This window comes from Penicillium canescens, assembly GCF_028828765.1.
Source record: "Penicillium canescens strain IBT 15451 chromosome Unknown utg000006l_segment0_segment0, whole genome shotgun sequence".
In the NCBI taxonomy this organism is placed as follows: Eukaryota; Fungi; Ascomycota; class Eurotiomycetes; order Eurotiales; family Aspergillaceae; genus Penicillium; species Penicillium canescens.
The window spans coordinates 2,465,880-2,484,795 of record NW_026703968.1 but is presented as its reverse complement, the minus strand read 5'-3'; the positions used below and the strand labels follow the sequence as shown (position 1 = coordinate 2,484,795).

The 18,916-nt window shown below is 38.0% G+C and overlaps 4 protein-coding genes across 4 annotated transcripts; 1 reads left to right on the top strand and 3 right to left on the bottom strand.

Moving 5' to 3' along the window:
* Positions 1-171: 171 nt before the first annotated feature.
* On the bottom strand, positions 172-1,672 carry N7446_009907 (uncharacterized protein; the record flags this gene model as incomplete). The annotated part of the gene is made up of 4 exons (XM_058518652.1): positions 172-406; positions 468-761; positions 969-1,453; positions 1,499-1,672. 4 exons carry the CDS (start codon positions 1,670-1,672, stop codon positions 172-174), a joined length of 1,188 nt encoding a protein of 395 aa, XP_058369440.1.
* Positions 1,673-2,166: 494 nt separating this feature from the next.
* Positions 2,167-3,900, bottom strand: N7446_009906 (U2 snRNP complex subunit CUS1; the record flags this gene model as incomplete). Its single annotated transcript, XM_058518651.1, has 2 exons — positions 2,167-3,780; positions 3,844-3,900. The coding sequence occupies 2 exons, from the start codon at positions 3,898-3,900 to the stop codon at positions 2,167-2,169; spliced, it is 1,671 nt and encodes a 556-aa protein (XP_058369439.1).
* Positions 3,901-4,235: 335 nt separating this feature from the next.
* Positions 4,236-5,050, bottom strand: N7446_009905 (mitochondrial 37S ribosomal protein mS33). The gene is made up of 4 exons (XM_058518650.1): positions 4,956-5,050; positions 4,690-4,898; positions 4,582-4,631; positions 4,236-4,524 (listed from the first exon to the last, which is right to left on the bottom strand). Exons 1-4 carry the CDS (start codon positions 4,986-4,988, stop codon positions 4,496-4,498), a joined length of 321 nt encoding a protein of 106 aa, XP_058369438.1. The 5' UTR covers positions 4,989-5,050; the 3' UTR covers positions 4,236-4,495.
* An 83-nt stretch (positions 5,051-5,133) lies between these two features.
* On the top strand, positions 5,134-6,493 carry N7446_009904 (ribonuclease III). The gene is made up of 2 exons (XM_058518649.1): positions 5,134-5,283; positions 5,352-6,493. Exons 1-2 carry the CDS (start codon positions 5,164-5,166, stop codon positions 6,369-6,371), a joined length of 1,140 nt encoding a protein of 379 aa, XP_058369437.1. The 5' UTR covers positions 5,134-5,163; the 3' UTR covers positions 6,372-6,493.
* Positions 6,494-18,916: the final 12,423 nt, after the last annotated feature.

The window sequence follows — 18,916 nt, the reverse complement described above, 5'->3', positions numbered from 1 at the left end:
AAGCGGAGAATGTACATGTTTCAGAAGTACTCATCGGGTCCTCTCTTTGATCTACTGTATAAAAGGAATACAAATAACAAGAATGTGTATGGAAATCGTACAGTTCATAGATTAGTATAGAGTAAACAGTCGCTCCCATCCCTTGACCAGTCATAATGTACATTTAGCGCGTTAGAACAGAATTCCACCCCCGATGCTCTCGTCGGCCATTCGCTGGAGATTGCCCTCAGCCAGCTCACTTTTTAGAGCGCAGATGGAGCTTTCACGGTCAAGTCGATCCCAGTCTCGAAGTTCTGCTCGCTTTGATCGTTGCATTTCCGCCATCTGCTCCAGAAGTTTTTCTTTGTCGGTATCAAGCTGAGACAGCCGCTTTTCTACAGCAGGTTCCAGAAGAGACGGGAGACATCTCCCTTCCGGTATGATAGTACATAGCCCCGCAAGATGGTTGGTCCCCCCTCGGGGGGTACCGGTTGAGCTGCAGAGGCAGAAATGGATTGCCGTTGGTTGGCATGTCGAAAACTTCCCCCGCCCGTGACTGAGGAGGAGAAAGAACCACGTGGTCCTGCCGGAGGGCCATGTGAAGCTGGAGCGGGACCACGGCGTACCGGAGGAGTTCCCATCCAAGATTCACGCGAGCCTGGTCCACGGCGAGGGCGAGTCGGCGCCGACAGTACCCCACGATGTGGGTTGGATGGCGGCCTCGGTCCTTGATATGGCCCTGATGTTGGGAGAGAATGTGGGCTTGCACTGTGGTTTCTGGGCTGGGTTGGGATGTTGTTAACTCTGGGTCCGCCCATCTGGTGCTGATCGTGCATCTTCTCCGAGTTGAAGGCTGGTGACTGATTATTCAAAGATAGTCGCTCTCCATGCTCTGATCGCCTTGGGATGGAAGAGTCCGTGTCAGGAATCTGGTCCTGAAACGGAGATCGGCCTGGTGGTTTGGACGAACGCTGTGGGCCCAAGTGTACCGGTGAGCGACTACGTGATCCTTGTGACGCGAGACCAGCTTTTTCCACGGCTGGAGATGAACGTTGAGATATAGTCTCTGGTTGTGAAGCGACGACTTGCGCAGGCGAAGCATGTCGTGATGATAAAATTCGGTCCTGGCTCGTTCTATCAGGCGCGTGGTCTCCGCGGGGACCAGGTGCTGGACTTTGCGGCGGCAAAACTTCTGACGGCGCTCTTGGCGAAGAAGCTCTAGAGAGTTTGTCGAGGCTAGGGGCTGGTGGGCCATCCCTCCTGGATGGTCGGAAACCCTGAGTGGCCGGTGTTGTGTCGCGCGGCCGTCTCGGGCTATTGTGGCCACGAGATGAATCGCGGGATCTTCCATCATTGAAAGGCGATTTTGGACGCCAAATCGCCGGCGGCGACCTGATCCTTTCTTCTCTTCTGGGTGAGAATCTTCTTGGCGGTGATCGTCTTCTTTCGTAGCCGTTTGGGCCAAATCCCCTTCCTAGAGGAGTTCGTGAGCGACGCCGGTAGGTCGGTGGAGACCGACTTCGTGGGCGCCCATATCCCCTATTAGACGGAGGCACCCAAGTGTCTGCTCGCTGTCGGGGTGGAGAGCGGGTTCGTGGCGGCGAGCGCCTGTGACGAACATCGTACCCGCGAGATGGTGAACGGCCTGTTCTATCAGCTGGACGATAGCTTTCTCCTCCTCTTCGATCGTCAAATCTAAAGTAGTAATACCCATCAGTAATTCATCTTGAAACGTACAAGTTGCGACTGCAAACCTTCTTCGATCCCAATCCATTCTGGCTAGAGCGATACAGCTCAATAGAAGAGAAAGCTTTTGGTATTTCCCTGCAGAGCACAAAGGCGACCAAAGATCAAGTGCGAAGTCTCGGGTGTGGTAGTTCAGAGCGCAAGGAGTTGGAGATCCGAAAGATCTCAAGGTTGTATGTGAGCTAAACCCTTTTGGGAAACGCGCCTTGCGGTGTGCATGTGACAACGACGACAGTATACCTTTTTAGATATTCTTCGCATATATCAATGGGGTACGGGATAGCGACTAAGCGCTCATAATGGCCTGAAATAAAAGAGAACTACCGTACATTACAGGCCAGAGACCTTTGGAACCTAGAGTACACCAGCGTAGCCAATCCCCGAATGCCCATCACAAAATAAGCGCCTAGGAGAAATTCAGAAATTAACATAGAAAAGCACTCAATGCTTCGTCCGTCTTTCCTCTTCCTTTCGCAGCCTTTTGCGGCTCTCCTGGGCGATCATGTCACTCAAGTCCTCCTTGAAGCCCCAGCTTGGCTGGTTTTGTTGCTGCCTCTGAGTCTCATACATGTCTTGGAGGCTTTCTTTGCTGATGCCATCATTGGACTGAATCGCATCCAAGTCAACAGACACTTCAACATCCCCAGGCTTCTTGCGTTTTCGATTTGAGTCATCTACCCCAAGAACAGGAGGTTTGCCCGAGGTCCCGGCGAGGTCGTATGCTCTGTCGCCTCCGAAAAAGCCTTGCACATTCATTTGTTTCTCAGGAATCACCTGATACGCACTTCTAGGATGCACAGTTTCCTCTGTCTCGGTTCCACGGTGGTGTTTGCGGACATCAAACTCTCCAGAGACACTTTCGGCTCCGACAAACTCGGACGGTACTGTTGAATCCATGCCACCGGGAGTTTCCAAGCCACTGGGGGAATGAGCATCTGCTTCCATCCCATCCTCATCAGCCTCTTCCTCGTCATCGTTTTCTTCGTCTTCTTCACTCTCTGGCTCCGACTCCTCTGATTCCTGCAGCTCTCCCCAGAGGTCCTTCTCAATCGGCTCTCCTTGCTGAGCGTGTTGTTGGGGCTGTAGAACGCCGAATATATCACCTCCATAAAGTGGGCGGTTATGTTCATCAACTGGTGGCTTCCCATAGCCTCCTGGGTGATAACCCCACGTCGCACCTGGCGGAGGCGGCGCATTGAGGCCGGGAAGTTTCAATGCAGGGTAAGAAGGTGGGGGGCCATATCGTTGCTGATTCACAAGCCAAGGAGGTGGAGCCCCTGGCGCCATGTTCAAAGCATCCCTGAGTTCGTCACTGAGTTCACCAGGGCGAAGATGCTTGAGGTTGGTTTCGTACTCCTTGCCTTCATAGTAAATCTCGCCATAGCGAGTCAGCTCAGGCTTGGTCTGAAAGCGGAAAAATGCCTCGTAGAGCTTCTGGTAATCGATGTCGAGTTTCCCCATTTTCGGTTGGACTCTCTCTCGTTGCTTTTGCTTCAAAGTAGACTGCTCCTGCTTGTCCAAGGCGGCGTCGCGCATTTCAGAGATTCCTGTTTCTTGTATGAATTTTGGCAGCGCGAATGGTGCTTTCTCCACTCCTCTCTTGGACGAGAGATATTCTCGTTTGAGCGACCAGTGTGATGGAACAGGAACCACGTTGCGATGGGCTTTAATATGAATGAGAAGTCGAGGATCGGGGGCGGACGTGTCTGTCCATTCAACAATTTCTGGCTTCCTAACCATTGCCTTCAACTCTGCAACAGAGAGTTTGTTCATTTCCTTTCGTTTCTTTTTCGAGAGCTTGGGCTCATTCTCCTGCTCTTCGTCGGGAATTTCATCGCCATCATCAAAATAGACCTCGGGTTTTTCGGAATCCTTCAAAGTCGAGCTTTCCGCTGCGACTTCGTCAAACTTGCCGGCAACATCCTTGTACATCTCCCATAATGGGTCACTGGGCTCGGGAACCAGGTCGATGTCGTCAGTTGTCGTATCCTGAAGAGTAGGAAGAGGCGCGGACGGCTCCATTGGTGTCTCATCTTGAACAGGCAAAGTAGCAGCCTTTGCGGTGGTATTAGCTTTGCTCCTCTCCGTATAATATTTTCGCGATGGCTGTGGTCTCACTTCGGCCTTTTGAGCCTTTTTCTTTGCCCTTCTAAGCTGGTTCTTGCTTGGTTTCATGGTCGCTTGGGAGTTGACAGTCGCTCAACCGGCGACACGTAAAATAAAGGTTGGCAACGGTCAAGCCAGTTAAGTCAAGTCAAAATCTGGAGGGGTGTGAGAAAGCAGACTCTAATGATCAGAAACGTTGATTTGGCTGGGCAAGATATCAAATCAAAATATGCAAAGGGCAATGGTCACTGGTATACACGTGATTAGGAGCTGTTGGTATTTACCGCCTTTAAATTGCCACATTTAAGGCCTACACGTACAATACTTGAGACTTGAGACTTGAGACGTAGAGGGCTGCTCCAGAGCTTATTCCGCAGTGTTACAAAATACTAAGATCAAATGAGCCGGCACGATTCTGAATAGCAGTGGCATGAGCCATATAATATCTAGTGTACAAAAAATGAAAGACAAAATGATGGATGATGTGCCCACAGGTACCATGCTATGGAATAAAATCAGAACAGAAGGGTTTAAATAAGGTTGTAGGTGGAAATATTTCCAGGCAGAAAGGTGGAATGTCAATCCCATCCAACCATGAGGATGTTATGCGCTGACGTTCAACCGGGCCCTGGATATAGTCAAGCCATCTCAGCGGGCAAACAGATTATTTCTTCTTCTTGGCGGACCGCGATTCTATGGAGCGTTAGACTTGGGTTTCCTTGAGTATGGAGTAAGTGAAGGAAAAAGTACCTGCGGCAGTTCGTTTCTTCTTCGGCCGGCCCTTGCCTCGCAATTTGGCACTACAAGTCAATGGGTCTTAGTGGGTTCTTCACTAAGAGGCTGGGTATCAGTGCTTACATCTGAATGGCTTCTTCTCGGTCATCTTCTGCCTCATCAAATGTTGTCAATCCAAGAGGTTTGTAGGTATTTTGTAGGTCACGGAAAGACACAGTCTTCTTTGGGTACCATGCCGCAAGCGCAGGCCCTCGCAGGCGCTGCCTCAAAACTTTGTTTCCCAGTCGAAGCCGTTGTGGGTTGAAATTGAGGGAGAATATGCGGCATTGAGTCTAAATAAAGTACCTTTAATGAGTAGAGGGACAAGAGCATGGAGTGGGTAAACAGACTTTGACCAAATCCAGGATCCGACTTTGGGCCATATTTCCTCCTGCAATAAATCAAACCCGACAATGGGAGAATGAGGCAGCTGGTCACACAGCTGATAGAGAGATCTCGTCACAAATGCGCGGAGATGTCGGCTGAACTTTGCTACGGTCATGTGATCACCTGGTCAACACCGCCTACCTCTAAAATACCTGGAACAATTTCCCCAACATGCCTCGGGGCAAAGAGACAATGGACCCGACAGGGCCAAAAGAATCAAAGGCAAATCTGAAAAGGCCAAGTCCCATGTCTGATTCCGATGCTACTCAGAACCTACAGAAAAGGCCAAAGGTGATTATTATAACGTCGTCACAATTGACACCTCTTGTCGGTTCAGTGCATTGCTGACATTTCCAAAGGTACATCGCTCAGCACGGCCATTCGTGACTGGGCTTTCTATCGCCGATGATGGTAGTACAGCTATAAAGGCTAGAACCGATTCCCGTCTCCTTCTCTTGCAGCGCCTTGTTCGGGAGACTTTGGACAACCCCGACCTCACTGGTGCTGACTCGGAGGTGATGGAAGCACTCTCAAGTCTAGATGAAAAACTTCGTCAGACGAAGAATCCATTCCCCAATAAAGGTTCCACTATGACTCAGCATGCTCCAGGAGGTTGTCACTCCGATCACGATCTAAGACGAATCGATGGATTATCTACACCTGCGCTACCCTCGGTCATGGATGACAAGTTGAGAGCCGCTGTGTTTACCCATCCAGCCTTGAGCAACAATAACAACACCACCTATGACCGGCTTGAGATTCTTGGCGATGCATACATTGAGCTGATTGCAACGAAATTTGTTTGGGAGAGGTTTCCCGGCTTACCATCTGGTCGAATATCACAGATTCGGGAGATACTTGTCAAGAATGAGACCCTTTCGGGATTTGCGGAGACTTTTGGTTTCGATCGCAAGGTTGCAGTGCCTTCAAATTACAACAACCCATCGAAGAGATGGACAAAGACCAAAGGCGACGTGTTCGAGGCTTACGTTGCTGCAGTCATACTATCGGATCCGGTTAATGGATATCAAGTAGCTGAACGCTGGCTGACCAGTTTATGGATGCCAATTCTCAAAAACCTGGGGCCCCAAAAAGGCGGCTTGCGCTCTAAGGAGGCTCTCGCTAAAAAGATAATGGGTAAAAACATCAAACTTGAATATCTCGAGGAACGTTCGTCCGTCCAGCTAAAAGGTGGCACCCAAACATTCTTCATCGGCTTATACCTCACTGGGTGGGGATGGGAGAAAAGACATTTGAGCTCTGGTCAAGGCTTGAGTAAAGCGGCTGCGGGTGATGAGGCTGCGGAGAATGCTCTGCTGAACATCTCTTTAATTTCGGAGATAGTCTCGGCGAAAGAATCTCAAGAATCGAAAATGTGAGCTCCTAATGTGAGAAAAATCCATTACTCAGGTGGAAACCAAATCAATCCAAACGTTATATGCGTTGGTCAAATCAATGTGATGAACGGTAATATATGAGGTGAAATGTACTACAAATAGCACGGGCAGATATATGTATAGGGCGATATTAAAAAGACCCCCATTCCTTGATATTCGGACGCCTCTCCACCTACCTAGCCCTAATTAGTGAAGTCGTAGTATATGTTTTACCATATAATACCCGCTAGAGGACTAGTGCCGATTATAGAATCAGTCCTATAATCGACCGTAACTCTTTTAGCCGAACTAATAGCTCTTGGTAATCTATGCTAGTACCTAGTATCTAAGTTGCCTCAATAGGACTAGCCAAGGGAGTGGTATTAGATTAGGAGATACGAGAGATTAAATAAGTAGAAAAGGAGGTATTGTTAGCACCCTACTGTGAGAGCTCAGTAAAGTGGAGCGTGAACCAAAAAGGCTACTATGACTGCCTGACGCAGTCATGCTCTCACACCGTATTAAGTACGCGCTCAGCTCACGTGCCCCGACTGACCCAGTCGGCCACACGTAAGCTGTCACAGGCCCGCTAGACTTTTCCTTGAAATCTAACGCTCTTTAGGTGGTATTTGGTCTCTAACGGGAGTTTAAAGAATTTCTATAATTTAATAATTGAGATACAATCAGACATTTATATTTCTAGCTCCTAGCCAACCTAATTTTCGATACCGTAGCAATGTAGGCTTCAGATTTCGTTAAAATTAATACATAGTGTTGAAAATCCTTATCAACAGCTATCAGCAAGTAATAAATTTAATAAAATAAAAACGTGGTTGTTGAATATCAGCGTAGGATATATCGTAATTACTATGGTGTTTTGGGGTGGCCAGCTCGCTTGGGAAATACGTCATAGCCTAGATCACTATAGTTTACTTCTTATAGATTTTTCTTTCTATATAATAATATATTACCTGTATATAAATTGTACACTTAGACCTAAGTATATATATATATATGAACGTATAAAAGTAAATAAAATTAACTCTATTAAGCCTATAAACTAAACTACCTCTATATCGAGAGATCGATTACGCTCTAGATATACTTTTGCTATATACTAAGCTTATATTAGTAATATCTAAAGTAGCGACTAGAATAGAATTAGAGATACCTATAGGCTTAGGTAGCTATATTACTAGGTTAAATAAAGTATAGGAATTAGCTAGATTTTAAAGAAGATATAACCTCCGAATTCAACTATTTATAGAACTATAGTTTCGTTTATCTAGAATAAAATTAGTATATATTAGACATACAATAAAGAAAGAAATACTAACCCTTTTTTCGATATTACTTTATAATCCAATAATTATGATTTAAAGGACACTAAGTGGGGTAAATACCCTCCTTAATTATAGGTTTATTTTCCTTCTGTATCTCCTAAATGTATATTTTATATATAGATAATATATATTAGTAATAGAAATATATTAATATAAAAAGCTTACTAAAGAATCATAGTTAATAGAGCTTACTTCTAACCAACTACCTTATTATTATAAAAGTGACTACTTTAACTAATCCTACTACAATATAGAGTATTTTTCTACTATCTAGCACTGATTTTTAAAGCTTTAGACATAATTCTAGTAAGAATATAGTTAACCTTCTTATTTAGAAACCACTTCTAGGTCTCTAGCTCCGTAAGATTATCTATAATTTAGATAAATTCTATCTTAGAATTTATAGTCTAGATTAGATTAATTACCGTACTAGCTTTATAATTAGGAAATCTTTTATGAAATACCTATTTAATATATATTTAGTATAGTATTAGTACATATTATAGATACTCTAACTATATCTAGTAATGATCTAGGTTAGTAAGATAGTCTCTAGGCCCTATAAATAAATAATCTAGTTAGTATAATTTTTATATAGATTTAGTATATTAATTATATACTAGGTGCCTACTTTTTATATATGTCTACTATAATAGTATAGATACTATCACTATTATTATTACTACCTTACTAGTACTTCTATCGAACAGGCTTCTATCTAATATCGCGAAGTATCTTAAAGATCTTTTAAAAAAGAACCGGGTTTATAGGGTTTAAGGTTTGTAAAACCATAGACGTATATATTAAGACATTTTATAGTTAGTATATATTTAATATATATAAAGGATAAGATAGTTCAATACTTCTTACCTATTCGTTCTACGAAGAAATTGAAAATACTTTAGTCTATCCTGAAACTATTTTAAAAGTAGGATCTATTTTAAGATATTATGCGTTATAGAAAGGCTTAGCAGCTTACTCGTAAGTATAATACTTAGGTTAATACTCAGTCTATTTATTAAAGAAAAATACCTTACGAATCTATTACTCCTTATTATTTCTAGTAAGATTAAACTAGTACTCGCGCTATACGCTAGTAAGACTTATTTATGCCTTATAGGTAATATAACAGTCTTTATTCATAAATTAAAGCAGTTACTTTATCCTTAATATGTAAGCTCCTATCGATATAGCGAAGCGCGGAATCTCTATATTAGCTTGGATTCTTTTAAATATGGGCGAAAGTTAATTTACATAGGATAGGTTAATAAAAATGGACTTAGCATTAGAAACGATAACGTACGTATAGCTAAATCTTAGTATATCTTAAGCGTTAATTGCCTATATATTCTCGCGGCTAATATTATATAGCAGCTTTATTAGTAGTAGTAGTAGGAAATATAAATAAGACCCTTAGTATACAATTATAAAGAATAGAAATCGATTCTATAAGTAAGCAATATAAATATCCATCTTAACGGAGCACTCGGTCTTAGTTAATTTCCTAATACGATTAGCGTACACTAAATCTAGTATATATCTAGTATCTTTTGAATATATACTAAGTCTACTAAGAATTTGAACGTACTATATATAATATTAACGTCTAGCTAAATAATAGGTAATAAGTAGTAATTCCTAGTATAGCAACCTATCGCTTATATTCTATCCTTTTTACACAGAAGTGCTAAAAGCATAATTTCGACCCTTATAGCACTTCTAGATATAGGTTAGGTATAATACTAAGTCTATTTAGATAAGTTACTAGGGTAGCTAATAAAGGTGACCTAACTATAGTAAGTATATATTTTATACATAGATAGTATATAGACTTACTCCGTCCCGCTACTATATTCTTAGCTTTTATCTACTATATATTAGGGTAGCTAGATTATAGCTATATAGCCTATCAATATTCTAGGTGTAAAGGAATCTAAAGTAGAGCCTATATAAGATATTAATTAAATATATATTAAGCTTAAGAAACTATTAACCTGCTCTCTTATTTGTTGTTTAAGAACCTAGCTAATAGTCCTATATTTAGGCTTAGCGGCCTTTAACTATAGTTTGAGAAATAGTTCTAGTTTAACTTAATTATACTTTAGATATAAGTTTATAAGGCTATAGTGAACTTAATAATAGTGCTAAATCCCTATATATTAAATTGATTGATACTATAACTTTGATTCTTTATTACTAGGGCCTTTTTAGAGAAGTTTTATTCTAATTTACTTTATAGTCTTAAGATACCTTATAGAGAATTAAACTTATATTTATAAGTGATAATTCTATATATGAAGTATATCAAAATTATAGCCGATATAAGTTATATAAATATCTTATTAATACCTTAAGAGTCGCTAGGTATATTCTAAAATAGATTCTCAGAGTTACAATTAACATATAAGACACTTCTTCGTCTATAGTAGGATATTCTAGAAGTAGAAGATAGTCCTAAACCTTATAGGTAGTGATAGTATCTCTACGATTAGTACTAATTAAAGTACTACTAGTAGATATATCTATCTAGCTTAGACCTAATATAGATATAGGACCTAAAGAACTCTTATAATCCTTATTCATATAATAAGAACTAGCCTTAGATAACCAATGGCTATCTAGATAGTCCTTATATAGAGAAATCTTAGATAATCTTACAGGCTAGAATAAAGAATAGAATTAGTATAGCCGTGTCACGGGACGACCCCCACCCTCTCGGGTAGGGGGTGTCCCACAGCCATAATGCAATTAACATCCATAATGCAAATTTCCTACTTTTTCAAATTTACGCGTATTCCTACCCACCAAAAATGTCAAAAAGAAAACTTCGTGATGAAGAGGATCTGCTAGCTAAGGCACTACATGCTTATAATACGCGAAAATTTCATCCCCACGTAAGGCTGCGGACCATTATCGCCTGTCTTATTCGAAGCTCCGCGGTCGCAAAAACGAACGGCCACCTCTCTCCGATCGCCCTACCACCAATAAATAATGCATTGGATTCGAATCAGGAAAATGAATTAATTAGCTGGATCGAAGTGCTAAATTCTTGCTATACACCTCTAACTACAAAAGATATTGAAATTGCCGCAAATCGCCTATTAAAAATAGGGGGGCCGGAGAGAGTTATTAGTTCGATATATAGCTATCGGCTTATACGGCATCTACCTCCACACATTAAGCTTATTACCTAAAAACCGAAGGAATCATTACGAATTTAGGCTAAGGATTAGCTAGTAGTACGATCGGCTTAAGTATCTCTACCGTGAGCATAGTTTCGAGCCTTATAAGAACTATAATTAGGATGAAACCGGCTTCTAAAATGGCGAACGACTTAACTAACACGTCGTCTCTACGCGTTAAACTACTAGTATTGCTACTAGAGATCGAGGTTAACTATTACCAGCATTGAATATATTGCCGCTAATAGCTAGGTGATATTTCCGTGGTTTCTACTCAAAGGTAGCGTCTATATAGAAGAATAGTATAGCAATATATTAACCTCTTCTTCAGCGTAAAAATTATCTATTTAACGTCTAGTAGCTAGATAGATAGTGAGATTGCTTACCGATAGCTCTGCTCTTTTTATAAAGCTATCAAAAACCGTGTACGACGCGGGCGACCGATGCTTTTACTGATAGATAATTATACGTCTTATATAACTATCGAATTTCTCTATTTTTGTAGGGAAAACTTGATTATTCCTTAGTATTTTGTACCTTAAACGACTTATATATATTAGCCCCCTAATGCTAAGGCTATAGCGTAGGGTGGAAGTAACGAAAGACGCGATTTCTTCCGTAATATTAATGCCGTCCGACACTGCGCCTTAAGGTCTAAAACTATCTAAACCTTTAAATCTACTAGTATCTAGCCACTAGATCTAACACAAGTTTTAGATAATTTAGGGTAGTATTCGGATAAAGAGGTGCTACGTATGTACGACGAGCCGTCACACGCCCGCGAATTCCTAAGTTTAGCAACTAATTCTCCGCCTAATTTCTATACGCGTATTAAAAAGTTAGAGAATACGGTTTTCCTACTACTTAATAACCCGGCTCCTAATTTACGAAAAGTTCGGAAGTATATAAGGCACGTAATTGATACCGGAAAATCGTCTCTATGTAATGCGGAACTTACAGAGATAAGCCTTACGCGCCCTTAGCCACAAAACGCCTAGAAAAAAAGCCAAAAAGCAAGCGATAGGTAAAGGGTAATACATAGAGCCCTCTTTTATTGATTTTAGGCAATAGGCTAGTACAGCGAAGGTGTGAGAAAGAAGAAAAGTCGAAGCTTCGTGCTTAGCGGAAAGATGCAGAAAAATTAGCGGCTGATTTAGCGGCCAAGGAATTGGAGGAAACGCTTAAAAATAAGGATAATGATAGATTATTAGTTAATAAAGCTATTAATAGGCTTTATTTCATGGATCCTAGACCTTATACAGCTAGAAAATGAGCTAGAAGTTGAAGAAATTGAAAATTTGCATTATGGCTGTTAATTGCACTATGGCTGTGGGATACCCCCTACCCATGAGGGTGGGGGGTGGTCCTGTGACACGGCTATATACAATATATCGCTAAGGTAAAACCTATAAATAGAATATCGTAAAGAATACGATTCAGTTTAATATAAGCTATACCCCCTATATTTAAACTCCTTTTAATGCTAGGCTAGGTTAAGGTGATAGGGTAGGCGATTAGAGGAAGAAACTCGCTATAATAAATGTAGCGTAAAGAATGCTTATGAAAGCTTTGTAAAGGCATTGAAATACGGGGGAATAAAGAATTTTTACGTTAAAAATTGATTATATAAAATAGGATTTCAGGTCCCGATCTGGTGCTAGAGTTCAACGGGACCCGTCATTAGTCATATTTTCAAGGGTCCCGCTGAGCTGGGTGCCCATAATGATTAGAAAGGGCCTATTAAAAGGGTAAAACCTAGTATTCAAGTATAATAGAGACCTATATATTTAAATGGAGGGTAGAGGGAATTATATAATACTCTTTACTAACTAGTTTTTTAAGCTAGCACGGAATAGATTATAGATATAATAAGTAGGTTTAATTACCGCCCTTTAAGCTGTATTAATTAAGGTACGAATTATCTTTATATAAGGCTTTTAAAAACAACATTAGGAGTAGTAATAGATTCTATTTACTCCTATTCTTCTTCGTCAGTACGGAATAGAATTTAGGGCATTAGATCAAAGGTCTAGTAAGTATAATAATTAGTACAAGTAATAAGAAAGCTAATTAAACATAGTGCTTACTATAGCGTATTTTATTATCGCTTAAATAGTCAATTAGTTTAATATGGTCTTAGATCGCTTCTAATATTTACTTAAATCTAGATAGTACTTTATTATATTGGTACTACTATTCTTATAATGCGGATAGAGGAAGTATTATACTGTATAACAAGTATATAACTATTAGGATATAATATAATCAAGAAAGAACTAGCTAAGAATATAACAGATACAGATATATAGAGTCTTAGAAATAGTAAAATCTTAAAGTATATATATCATAGAAGAATTAATTGATGTTAATAGAGATAGTAAATAGGGACCTACAAATATTAGGGGTGGTAATTTAAAGTAGAGTTAATCTATTATAGAATAAAGTATGGACTTGTTATAATATAATATGCTATTTGGTTAGAAGAGTAAAATGCCTATAGATACTAGGTTTCGCGGACCTACATACCCGTTCAAAAGTATTTACCCACTCCACTTTTTTTCGGGTCCCCCCTCAAAATATATATATCACTTACACAGTATATAGCACCACCATTTTATGGTCTATAATAATATAATTAAATTTTAGGGTTGCTTATTAATAGCACTTTCGAAAAATCGCTTAATATTCTGTGTAATACCCCTTAGCCTTCCTCACTACCTTCAAACGTCTGCCTATGATTAATATTAGCGATCTATCTTCGACTGATCTAATACGTTCTATGCTTCTACTAGGCATTTTTTAAAATAATGCCAGTCTGCCTCCGACCTTCCTTGGCCAATAAGCTCTAAAAACATTGCAAAAGTTTCAATTTTAACTAGCGCCATTCTAGTTTAATTGGGTTCAAATCGGGTAAGTGCGCGGGCCAATTCTCGACGTATACTCCGTGAGTTTTAAACCACTCTTTTATCTCCTTCGCTAGATAAATCATCGCGTTATCTTGCTGAAATACTAAATCAGGGGTGTAGATTGGTATCAGACCTTGTTCGAGCGTCGAAATATACGATTTTAAAGTATAATCCTTCCCCGACCGCGATTCTTCGTCCTATTCTATAATAATCAATTTAGTCTGACTACCTAGCTAGATTCCGGCCTAAACTATTTATAAAATATCTTTTACGTAAACCTTAGTATTCACGAGATCCTTTCGAAGGCCCTTTAAGGTCGTACAGAAGCACTATTGTGGTCTAAACTTCGACGTTCGTTACACTAAACACTCGTCCGAAAAGATCTACGATTAAAAGCTTTCTAGCCGCTATTTTCTCGTAAAAAATAGCCGCCTTTTTTACGAGAGAGGGCTTAATTAGTATCTTCTACTTCGAGCGCTATTTTGATAGTCCGAATTGCTTTAAAACTCGCTATATAGTAGACCGAGACGGATAACGGAGTGTCGTAGCACTAAGCTATTTATAGGTCTAAAACGGGTGCCGGCGCGCTTATAAATAGAGAGATATATAAGCTCGAGAGTCTAGCTTTAAAGGACGGCCGGTTTACGAAAGAGACTAGATCGATTTATGCTCCTCGAAGCGCTTAAGCGTATTATAAATAGTCTTACGGGTGTAGCTAAAATTATTAGCTAGTTTTGACTGCGAAATACCATTCTTATAAGCGTAGATAATAGCTAACCTTTACTTAGGGGTTAATTCACCCTTTTTCCTACGTTTTGGGCTAGTTTCTATTAGAATCGGATGCGTAGGGGTGGTGTAGGAAGAAAAATAAAATAGTGGGTTAGTTGCCGGGTCAAAATTAAAGTGGGGTAGTGGGTAAATACTTTTAACCAATATCTATATAATATAGGGTAGTAGTAGTAGTAGTATATCTAATAGCTAGTCGAGCCTTAATAGCTAGCTAATATATCGATCTAATAATAGATAGGAAGTAGTTAAAATACGTATCGTCTAGTATTATATCTTTATTACTAATATAGAAGACTATAATAGTAGAATTAAGGTATTAAGCCCTAGTATCGCTACTAATACTAGCCTTTTTTAATATCTTATATATATACGGGACTAGTGATATAATCTACTATAGAGCTATATATACCCCTAAGCTACGTATCCTAGATTAATATAGTATAATAATACTTAATTTAAATAGAACTTATAAAGGTGTTTAGTTATATTAATAGAAACCCCCCCCTAGACCGATAATAAATATATATATCTAAACTATAATATAACTAGTCTTATACTAGGAGTATAGTCGATAGTAGACTAGGAAAGGGATTTTTCTTAATTAGGGGCCTATATAGTACGTATAAGTATCTTAAGTTTATACTAAAAGTATCGTCGGTAGCAGTAGAAATATATCCGGTATAACAATATAATAGCCTAAGGATTCCGGTAGGGGGATATTAAATTACTAGTACCCTATATATAAGCTAGCTAGTTTTTAGTAATAGTGCTATTAGCGTAGTCCTAGCTAAGCGCCTAGCCTAGGAAGACGGCCGGTTTAGTACGGTCTTTAGTAGAAAAGAGACTCTTAATACCCTTAGTAATTTTACTAGTTTCGGTATCTAACGGGGCTATAATAATAAAGTTATCTATCTATATATACTATTAAGATATTTATCTAGCTTCCTAAACCCTTAGTATATAAGTATATACTATTATTAACTATAAGGAGCTAAGTAACTAATGCTTTTACCTAATTATTTGTTCTAGAAAGAAGCTAAGTCCCGTAAGTAGACGTCTCTAAACCCTAATTTAGGTCCGACACGACCTAAAGTGGGGCTAGGTTAGGTTAGGTCCGGGTCTAATTTAGTTATTTAGTAAATAATATGATTTTTACTAACGTATTTCCTAAGCGAGCGTCCTAACTACCTATTATAATATCTACTTCTATTATTCATTTTTTTAAACTATAGTTTATATTTAGTACTAATACCGATCGTAATACTATACTATATCTTAGCTGTCTAGGCTATATTAAAAAGTTTTATAATAATCTAGGAATCGTACTAGGTAGAGTGAAAGAGTTAAGATTTATTAAGTATATAGATACCTCGTACTAGACCTAGTTATAACCCGCTATTACCCGTATTATACTCCCACTAACCCGCCCGTAGGGCGGCGGGTTTATAGCCTAATCTTAGACCCTAAAAGTTCTTAAATAAGGCAAATAGCTTAGTTTCGTGACTTATATAAGTTATATAGATTTACCCTATAATCTTAGGTATTTTATTTATAGTATTTGAATTATTAATAATATAATTAGTGAATAACGTATTTTATATACGAGCTAGACACCTAAGCGAGCTAGACACCCTAAAACACTATAGTAAATACGATAAATTATAATATAGTATTATAACAACGGTAGGTTATAAAGGACTTTCCCTTAGAGGATAATGCTTTTTAAGTGGTATCTAGTATCAAAGAAGAGTTTAAAGAATTTCTATAACTTAGTAATTAAGATATATATATTTCTAGTCGCTAGCAATATAATTTTCGATACGGTAACTATCTAGATTTTAAATTGCTTTAAATTTAATATAGAGTGTTAAAAAGCCTTATTAGTAGCTATCGGCAAATAATAAAATAATTAAAACGTGATTGTTAAGATATCGGTGTAGAATATATCGTATTTACTATGGTGTTCTAGGGTGTCTAGCTCGCTTAGGTGTCTAGCTCGTATATAAAATACGTTATACGCTTTTATATACATCACTAGTATAACGTTAAGTAATAGGATTTTATTTACTAAGTTATCTATTTTATCTATCCTAATTAAAGCGTAGGAAATTTATATATCGGAGGGTCGCTAAGGCTCCTAAGGTTAGACCCTAACCCTCTACGGCTATGGTCGCGGGTCTAGGAGTTAGACCTATAGGGCGGGTTATAGCTAGGGCTACCTTATATACTAATTAGTAAGACTAAAAGTCTATTAAAGGTAGTATCTAGTAGTTCGCTAGCGCCCCTATTATATTGCTAGACCGTACTATAAGAGCTTAGTAAAGTAGAACGTAAACTAAAAAGGCTACTATAAGTACCGTTAGGTAGTTATACTCCTAGTACGCGCTTAGTTTACGTGCCCTAACTAACTAGGTTACTTAGCTATACGTAATTTCTATTAGGCTCGTAGGCCCTAATATATATTGTCTATAAAGAAATAGATAGTAGTAGTATTATCTACTACTACAGCTAAATAGTAAGTGTACTCTAGACTAACTAGCTAAAGACGCTAAGTAGCTTACTAAGATAACTTCCTAGCTTAGTCTCCTAAGATATTAGGACCTTAGTACTCTACTATATTTATAGATAAAATTTATATATAGCTACTTTTAGCGAAGAAAGGGTAAAAAGTTATACTAGATAGCTTAAGATACGCTAGTTCTTCGTAAAGAATACTATACTAATAGGCTATATTAATACTTAGCGTACCGATACGAAGCGTAACCTAGCTAATAGCTTTACTAAAAGACTAGACTATATTATTTTTAAGATATTCCTAGAATTATTAGGGATAAAGGCTATAAAGTGAAATCTACTAGTACGGAGAGTATATAATATATAAACTAAGTAGCGTAAAGTAGATTAAGAAAGCACGAAATAATAAAAATTTATATACAAATCATAACTAGGAAACGTAGAGATCTAATTATCTTAGCCGGAAAACTTTTTAGGATATTTAACAAAGGAGTCTTAGGTCTATAGATTAGATTAAGATTATATAACCTAGATAGTTATATAACCTATATTTAGATAGCCCGCGGAGTTTCGAAGCTTCTCTTTCTTCCCCGTCTATTTTACTAATAAATTCTAATTATTGCTTCCTTACTTCCTATCTATTAATAAAAATTCCCTAGACTTAATATTACTAGTAATTCTAAGATAAGATTAAATTATTATAGGTAAAGCTTCTTTTTTTAAGTTATATTAGAATATATAAAATAGTTCCTAGATCGTAATACTTTACTAAAAAATATATTAACCCCCTTTAATTTAGATTATAAGAGATCGGGTATATACATTTATATTAAAAATTACCTATTATAGCTTTATTTTTATATTATTTCTATATTATATATTTACTATTTTATAGATAATTATAGTCTAGAAAGTAAAACATTAGTAGGTTCTTAGCCTAATATGTATAATATACTTCTTTACCTAAAAGAAAATAATACTATTATTAGAGTAATACTAAATATAAAAAGGTATTTAAACTTATCCTTTTTTAATATAGATAGATTATATATCTCTTAGCGATCTACCTTTTAAAAAAAAGTTGATATATAATAATTTATCTATAATCTCGAATAATTTCAAATAATAATATTATTTGCCCTCGTATAATCTGTATAGAGTTCGTTATTATATTTTTTTACGAATATAATAGGTATCTTTAAAAGTCTATAAGTACTTTAATTTAGTATTTTATAAAGTATTAAACTCTTTTCTTAAGTATTAATAATATTAATTGATAAAGGGTAATTTAGCTTTTATAATAGTTATCTACTAGATTCTAAACTAATAGGATAATTATAATTAGACCTTTAAAAGAGAGAACTTTTATTATTTATATTATATATAGCCTTATAATCTTAGAAAGACCTTAGGATCCCTTTATATTATTCTGTCGTTCTTAATAGGTAGGGAAGAAGTAATAATTGCAATTTATTAGTTAGAAAAACGGACTAGGAAAGGAGAGAAGCTTCGAACCTCCGAGGACTATCTAATTACCCCTAGGACTATTAGGGGGTATATAACCACTAGCTTATATAAGCTTAAAAATTATTCTATAAAGGAGGACTATACTATATTTAGACGCTATAAGGATATATTATAATATTAAGAGATCGTGATTATTATAGGTTTTTATAAATACCTATACGAGAGGTCTTCTAGAGGTTAATAACCTATTAGCTATACGCGAAGTGTAGTAAATACCGCTTCTATAATAATTTAGTCACGTTCCTAAGGCTTATAATCACCTAGAGGGGGTAAAAATAGAAGAACGT

Coding starts and splice junctions, on each gene's coding strand:
- N7446_009904 (XM_058518649.1), top strand. CDS start 5,164: ATGCCTCGGGGCAAAGAGACAATGGACCCGACAGGGCCAAAAGAATCA. Junction 5,284..5,351: donor ACCTACAGAAAAGGCCAAAG/GTGATTATTATA, acceptor ACATTTCCAAAG/GTACATCGCTCAGCACGGCC.
- N7446_009905 (XM_058518650.1), bottom strand. CDS start 4,988: ATGGCCCAAAGTCGGATCCTGGATTTGGTCAAA. Junction 4,632..4,689: donor CGAGAAGAAGCCATTCAGAT/GTAAGCACTGAT, acceptor ATTGACTTGTAG/TGCCAAATTGCGAGGCAAGG. Junction 4,525..4,581: donor GAAGAAACGAACTGCCGCAG/GTACTTTTTCCT, acceptor AACGCTCCATAG/AATCGCGGTCCGCCAAGAAG.